This window comes from Cebus imitator, unplaced genomic scaffold, assembly GCF_001604975.1.
Source record: "Cebus imitator isolate Cc_AM_T3 unplaced genomic scaffold, Cebus_imitator-1.0 Scaffold45, whole genome shotgun sequence".
NCBI lineage: Eukaryota > Metazoa > Chordata > Mammalia > Primates > Cebidae > Cebus > Cebus imitator.
The window spans coordinates 16,813,975-16,822,226 of record NW_016107360.1 but is presented as its reverse complement, the minus strand read 5'-3'; the positions used below and the strand labels follow the sequence as shown (position 1 = coordinate 16,822,226).

Below are 8,252 nucleotides of genomic sequence, written 5' to 3'. Positions count from 1 at the left end.
AAAAAAAAAAAAAAAAAAAAAAAGAGGTCCTAAAATTGGCAGTCAAATTTCTGATAACTCTTTGTTTTTATTTGATGACACCATGAGAAAGATGATTATTCTTTTACCAACTTATACTGACTTTTTCCCATTTAAACTCAAAATGTATGTCCCAAAAGGAGCCAGACTTTAGAGGTAGAGACTAAAGAGGAATTCTACTACCTGACTGTGTAATAAAAAGATCTTAGATTCCTAGATATTAAAATGTGCTTAATTCTTCATTGTGTGAATTGTTTGCCTTTGGTCTTTTCAAATGTTTCACAGATTATGTGGTATTTTTATAAACTCTGCAGTACTTTTCCACAGCTTCCACACTCTTCCTTTTTTTCAAACTAATAAGATGGTTTTATTTAAATAGTGCTCTTTGAGAAATCTTGACCACTTTTCAGATATTAAACATCAAAGAATAGCTGTAAGCATTTAATAATTAGGCTTTGATTGCTATGAATGAAGAAATGGACTTGCACGCAGCTTCTATAATACCTTGTTTGTTAAAAATAGATGACTATGACAGAAAGAAGTTAGACCAAGGAAAGTTTACTTAAACTTAATTATAAACATCTAAGCTAGAGACTACTAATCCCTAAACTACTATTATATTTTGAGGGTGGCAATCAAATGTTTTATGGGTTATATATATATATATAGTGTGTGTGTGTGTGTGTGTGTGTGTGTGTGTGTGTGTGTGTGTATCTGAATAAACATATACACATACACATCTTTATATCGATATATAGACACACATACTGCAGATACATTCTTTTTCAGATGTGAAAAATTACAAGTTATCATCATACTATTTGGAAATAGTGTTTACTCAACTCTAAGATCCCATCAATTATGAGACTATGAACTTACTAGCAGCCTTTCTGAGAGGGAGAAAAAACATTTAATAATTTCATGGACTTAAAATGGAAGGGGGTAGGGGCTGAATTTTAGAATTTCAGAAAATTTGATATATCTGCTGTAACACCTTTTAATTATAAAGAACGCAGATCTAATGTCCAACTTCTATTACTAGAATTTAAGAAAAAGACAGATATTTTCTCCCCTTCAACTAAGTTGCCATTTTTAAACAGTGCTTTGATTATAAAATTTTACTTACCTGAAACAAAGTAAAAATAAAGTCATTATCGAGCAAAAATAGGTTAGCAATTTTCCCTAAGATTGATACTGCCAAAACAACAACAACAATAAAACTTTAGAATAATGATGAGTGATGTTTTTAAAACTGGTTCTTTTTGTTTGACGAACAGCTGCGTTTAAACTTCACCCAGACCCTAAAAGGTTCATTCACTTGATACTCACTGTCACATACATATTTTGTGCTAGACATAATGCTCGATTCAAATATAACTTAGATCTTAGTCATTTCATATTAAAAAGTTAAAGAGTTTAATATAAGAAAATTGAAGGAAAATTTAGACTTTTGTGTTATGTTTTCTCTTACTATATTGATTCAATAGTAGCAATGCATAATTTTCCCACAAACTTCATCCTTACATGTAGAGAAAATGTTGATAAAATATTCTTGCAATAAACTGCATTTTGCAAATATGTACTTTATTTTCACTGTTTATTCAATTTTCTTAATACCATATAAGTTCTTATAGGAGAGCTTCAGATTTTCCATACAAAATGTTTAATCCAAAATTATGCTAGATAGAGTAAAACCCTTGCTAAGCTTCTTAGAAAAAAAAAGATGCTTGTGATAATTTGGTATTTAAATCATAACAAAGTTTTTTGCCTCATTGCACTCCTGAAAGCAAGATGGGTCACCAGCAGCCCTACTGGAGCCACCCACAAAAGGTGGGCCAAGATTCTCACTCTTGTCACATCTGCCCAAACCAGCATGGTCTGATCTGGAAACACAGCCTCAATATGTGCTGACAGTGTTTCTGTCAGTACACGAAGGATATAGGTTTCATCGAGTTGGACTAAGTGATCTTCCTTGAATGGATTATCCAAGGCATCCACCCAGTGAAAGAAACTATGTTAGTTCTTCATACATAAAATAAACGTTTTTTTAAAACAAACAAAATAAGTCGTACCAAAAACACCACCTTAGTATATTATTAGCATAACAGGAAGAACCTGAAATTTATGTATGTCACGTGTACTTTTTTTTTTTTCTCTTTTGCTGTGATATCACCTGGGAAAATCCAGAAGATTGGATAACCAAGAAATGACTAATCAAGAGTCTGCTGTACATGTGAAAATGGTGGGTATTTGCCTATTTTCAGTTCCATTTATTAATGGTAAATCTTCACCACTTTTACCTCTGTCTCTAACCAGATAATTATGGGACTGAAATTTTATACAACTCTTTCTTTGCAGTGCATCACAAAATAAACATCAAATACTAACTGAATTGAATTTCAAATTATCTTTAAAATGTTTTTGCTTGAAATCTAATGCACATTATTGTGCTTTTCAGAATATAAAATGCCTCCCCTATTCCGTTTTATGCAAAATTTTCTTTGCTTGGTGATAACACACTTAAATCATACAGTATGAAATACATTATTATAAGCTTCCAAATTTAAATGACAAGCATTCAGAAAAAATTTTAAATACTTCTTGCATGACAGTAGAGTTGCATTATATACACTAGGATGAGTTAGGAAAGGTACAGGCTTTGGAGTCAGAACTGGCTTCACATCTTAACTCATTCCTTATTAGCTGCCATAGTCCTGAATGAGAGCAATAGAAATGGGTGTGAAACCACCAACTGTATGTTATTATTCATACTTAATGAAAAGGTTTATAAAGTTCCAAATAACCACAGATTAAGCACTCATTAAATATTAGTCTATAATGTTAGTGTTTTAACCGTGTAACTGGCATATTTATTTGTATGTGTGGAAAGAAATTGCATCTGTTCCATATTCACAGTGATAAAAATCTTTAAAACAACACTTTTTAAAAATCCTTTCTTTTAAAGAGAACAACTGCCCCATGATATCTTGTTTTCTCTTTGTGTTCTTTTTGTTGTTTTGCCTCCTCTTCTGTTCCATTTCTTTTTTCAGCTTTCTCTTTCTCTCCAGCTTTTTTCTGGCCTATAAGTTAGAGCATGACTCAGCAACCAAACTGCATTTTGTCACACTTAATAAATCTCTTGTTCAGCTTTCCCTCAACCAGTACAGAATCAAAGGTGAAAATTGACTCAAAATGGTGATTAAGTCATCATCAGTTTAGTTATTGTTACTAGGTTGAAGCATATGAAATTGTTTTTATATGTCAAATATAGTCCAATATTCCCAGTTTTATATGGTTCAACCTAATAACATAGCTCTTTGCATCCATTGAATGATATGGCATTTGATTCATTGGAATTGAGCATATCTCTCCAATACATAGAATCAAACCACCCTAAAACTAATTTTCTTGTTTGAGTTGACTTTTTTTTTAAACTTATGTGAATACAAGCAGTATAGGAATTTGCTGACATATAAACAGTTTTAATGACACCTTTGTATAATGTTGTTACTTTGGTCCTAGAGCCCCTAGGTGTCTGCAGAGGGAAGTAGCAGTGTATTCACCCCACAATTGCTCAGACTGTTGAAGGAAAACAATCCAAAATATGTTTTTTTTTCTAAACTATTACATTAATTTATATAATTTTTACCTTGGTTTAGCTTTTCTAAAAATATTGATAGGTCTTTTATATAATCTGGCAACTTTATAACATGTTATTCTTCACTTCTCATTAATAGGCTCCAGCTCTCTCTGTCCAGACTTTTTACATGCACACTTCTCTGTGTACACTTAAGTTCTAGACGAACAGAGCTATTTCTCTTTTTCTCACATTAGACCCTGCACTTTGATTCCTCCCTAATCTCAGCATATCTAAATCCTGTTTCTCTTCCAGAGCCTAGCTCTGTTGACTCTTCCTCCTTTCACTCCAGAAGAAGAAATCTCTGTTTCTTCTATTCCTCTTACATTTTATCTGGACATCTTGGCAATGTATTAATTATTTGGGTTTCTATTTTATAATCCACATTAGAGAATATGCATCCTGAGTGTAAGATTTATATTTTATGTATCTCTTACAGAGCTGCTTCACGCACCGTCTTATACTTAATATGTGGAGGAGGAAGGAAAGAATTTGGTGTATACTATCTTAATGTGAAAACAGACCGAATATATAATAGGCAAGGGAAATCACTATTACTAAAATTTAGTAGTGCACAATCTTCCAAATAAATTTTAGAATCATCTATGTGTGTAGGTAAATATACCAGTTTGAATAGGTGGATTTAACTCTATACTTTCTGTGTAATTGGAAAAAAACTGTAGTGCCTACTCCTTTGTATCACTGCAGTAATGAAGACTTTTCTTGCTACCAAATATAATCAGTGGGAAACCAATGAAGAATATTTCTCTGAGAATATCTGACTGAAATTTCTTAAGTGATTCAAAGTAATTTTTATGTGGACTATGGTGATTTAAAATTCACTGAGGCTGCGTGCTGTGGCTCATGCCTGTAATCCCAGCCCTTTGGGAGGCTGAGGCGAGAGGATCGCTTGCCCAGGAGTTTGAGACCAGCCTGGGCAACATAGTGAGACCGTCTCTACAAAAATTAAAAAATTAGCCAGGCACAGTGGCAGATGCCTGTAGTCCCAGCTACTCTGGAGACTAAGAGGGGAGGATTGATTTAGCCCAGGAGGTCAAGGGTACAGTGAACTGTGATCACACCACTGCACTCCAGCCTGGGTGACAGAGTGAGACCTTGTCTCAAAAATTTTTAAATAGATCAGGTGCAGTGGCTAATGCCTATAATCCCAACATTTTGGGATGCTGAGGCAGACAAATTGCTTGAGCCCAGGAGTTCAAGACCAGCCTGGGCAGCATGGCAAAACCCTGTCTCTACAAAAACATGCAAAAATTAACTAAGCATGATGGTGAGCCCCTATAGTCCCAGTTACTTGAGAGGTAGAGGTGAGGGGATTGCCTGAGCCCAGTAGGTGGAGGTTACAGTGAGCCAATGAGCCAAGATCACGCCACTGCACTCCAGCCTGGGTGACAGAGCAAGACCCTGTCTCAAAAAATAAAAATAAAGAAACATAAATGTAAATTTTTTTTTTGAGACAGAGTCTTTCTCCGTCACCCAGGCGGGAGTGTAGTGGCGTGATCTTGGCTCACTGTAACCTCTGCCTCCTAGGTTCAAGTGATTTTCCTGTCCCATTTAACCTCCCAAGTAGCTGAGATTACAGGCATGCGCCACCATACTTGGCTAAATTTCTGTATTTTTAGTAGAGATGGGGTTTTGCCATGTTGGCAAGGCTGGTCTCAAACCCCTGACCTCAGGTGATCTGCCTGCCTTGGCCTTCCAAATTGCTAGGATTACAGATGTGAGCCACTATGCCTGGCCTTTTTTTCTTTTCTTTTTTTTGAGACAAAATCTCACTCTGTCACCCAGGCTAGAGTAGCAGTGACACCATTTTGGCTGACTGCAACCTCTGCTTCCCAGGTTCAAGCAATTCTCGTGTCTCAGCCCCCAGAGTAGCTGGGATTACAGGAGTGTGCTACCACACCCTGCTAATGTTTGTATTTTTATTTTTATTGTATTTTGAGATGAAATCTTGCTCTGTCACCCAGGCTGGAGCGTAGTGGCATGACCTTGGCTCATTGTAGCCTCCAACTCCCGGTTTCAAGCTATTCTCCTGCCTCAGCCTCCTGACTAGCTGGGATTACAGGCGCATGCCAGCACACCCAGCTAATTTTTTTATTTTTAGTAGAGACAGGGTTTCACCATGTTGACCAGGCTGGTCTCGAACTCCTGACCTCAGGTGATCTGCCCACTTCAGCCTTCCAAAGTGCTGGGATTCCAGGTGTCAGCCACCATGTCCAGCCAAAAATAAAGTTTAAAAATAATAAATGAAACTCATAGAGATGAACATATATATTTGTAAATTAAAAGTACGAATAATTTTTTAGTCTTGGTTAAAATATTGTATCTTCTGTACATTGTGGATTATACTAATCCTTGGTTTATTTTGTTTTTTATTTTTAATGTAAGAATAATAATTCATTATTCTAAATAGAATGTATGTGTGTGCGTGTGTGTGTGTGTGTGTGTGTGTGTGTGTGTGATACAAAATCTTTTTATTTATTTTTTGAGACAGAATCGCACTCTGTCACTGAGGCTGTAGTACAGTGATGTAATCTCGACTCACTGCAACCTCTGCCTCCTGGGCTAAGGCAGTCCTCCCACCTTAGCCTCCGAGTAGCTGGGACTACAGTTGTGCACCACTGTGCCTGGCTCTAATTTTTGTATTTTTTTGTAGAGACAGGGTTTCACCATGTTGCCCAACCTAGTCTCAAACTCCTGATCTCAAGTGATCTGACTACCTCAGCCTCCTAAAATGCTGGGATTACAGGCATGAGCCACCATGTCTGGCCATGTTTTCTTTTTAATCAAAATTTAATATAATTGGAAATCTAGTTTAAACTGAATTAAATTTGGAAGTTGTCATAGTCTCATCCTGGGAATTAGGATTATCTTTGGTCTGAGACATAATCATTGGATTGATGATACGAAGCCACACCCAGAAATTTGATAACTATGCTATGGAGCTTCTCATTTTTATCTTATCCCAGTGTATCTACAAGATAATATCAAATAATCTAATATTGCAATTGAGTTGTGGATAAAATGGCATAACTTTGAAATCCATTTCATCTGTATAAATATATCAAGTATTGGTGAAAATACATTTGTTATCTTAATCATTTTTGGTGTTGATTCAGATTTGGCACCAATCAACCAACATACACTGATCCTTTTCAGGAAGGCATTGCTCCCTCCCCGACGTTTTACACTATGGCTTTACTATCAAATGAATTTGTTTTCTTTTTACCACCAATGATGGAAATTTTTAGTTTCTTATTTTTCATAAAATTGTATCATAAATTGAAAATTTTTCAGAGAATTCAAAATAACTTGCCCTTCAAATTTGAAGTATCATTATGTGCCACAAGCCAGGTCTGTTTTTTTCTAAAAAGGATATAGATGGAAGGACTTTGTGGAGGTAACAAAAGTAAATGATCTCGTTCAACAGTTGGGGGATGTTCAGCAACAACAACAGAAGTATGTGATGTATTTCATCATACTTCTACAGCGTGCTGATATTATAATACCCTTTGACATATTTCATACAGGAGTCTTTGATTCTCTTTCTTAGGCTATATTATGAAGTATTTGAGTAAAATATCCAATATCTCAAGTTCTTGTGAAGTATTTCTCATATAGATCAGTGACATAGGTTGTGTATTGCAGGAGAGGAGTATAGTATACTATACAACCCAAGATAGATAGAATGGTCATTTTTGTATTTCTTATACCTATTTCATCATTATTTTACTCTGTGCCATTTGGATAATCACTGCTTATTTATCTGAAAATGAATGATTATATGTTGTGCAGGAGCCAACAATGCTTTTAGCTACCGGTTCTCTTTCATTCATTGTGATTTAAAGTAAACCAGTATTGGGTGGGCATGGTGGCTCACACCTGTAATCCCAGCACTTTGGGAGGCCAAAGCAGGGAGATTGCTTGAGCCCAGGAGTTCAAGACCAGCCTGGGCAACATAGCAAGACCTTATCTCTATAAAAATAAAATAAACCAATCTTATATTTATTAGTGTAGCAGAAACCAGCCTTCTTTGAAGCCGTCTGGGTGTTATTCTCCTATTCACTATCAAAAACTTGAAGATATGATTTGTCTGAGGCAAGACGTCTTAGTATGGGTACACCAAAATACAATATTTAATTTTTTTGGTGAAAAAATAGTCAATGATATATATCCTGTGTTGCTTTCACCATAATGGATTGGTTATTAAATCAAACTTATGCTGATTACTGTGTATCTGCCAGTTAAGACTAAGTAAAAACAGAAATTAGTTGTCAAGAGATAAACTTATTAGCTCAGGTATTTGTAAGGGAGCTACAGAAGTGACATTGCAAAATAGCAGTGGTCCCTAAAACTCAGCAGAAAAGTAGAGTAAGTACTGTTCATCATCATATCCCTAGCATCTAGCAAGAGTGTGTGGCACAAAATAGACACAAGATAAATATCGGTGGCCGGGCGCGGAGGCTCAAGCCTGTAATCCCAGCACTTTGGGAGGCCGAGGCGGGTGGATCACGAGGTCAAGAGATCGAGACCATCCTGGTCAACATGGTGAAACCCCGTCTCTACTAAAAATACAAAA

At 35.9% G+C, this 8,252-nt stretch overlaps 1 protein-coding gene and 1 pseudogene across 6 annotated transcripts in view; both read left to right on the top strand.

Annotated features, from left to right (window-relative positions):
- The window catches only part of NT5C3A (5'-nucleotidase, cytosolic IIIA), a 43,076-nt gene that overhangs the window by 20,710 nt on the left and 14,114 nt on the right, over positions 1-8,252 (top strand). For 4 of the 6 annotated variants that reach the window (XM_017527144.2, XM_017527143.2, XM_017527145.2 and 1 more), the window contains one exon: positions 2,206-2,260. The exons of the other annotated variants lie outside the window; for them this stretch is intronic. In XM_017527144.2, the coding sequence (XP_017382633.1) occupies positions 2,225-2,260 (36 nt within the window). In that variant the 5' untranslated portion in view covers positions 2,206-2,224. The remainder of the gene's footprint in view (positions 1-2,205; positions 2,261-8,252) is intronic. 6 annotated transcript variants of the gene reach the window in all.
- On the top strand, positions 7-2,059 carry LOC108303338 (annotated as a pseudogene).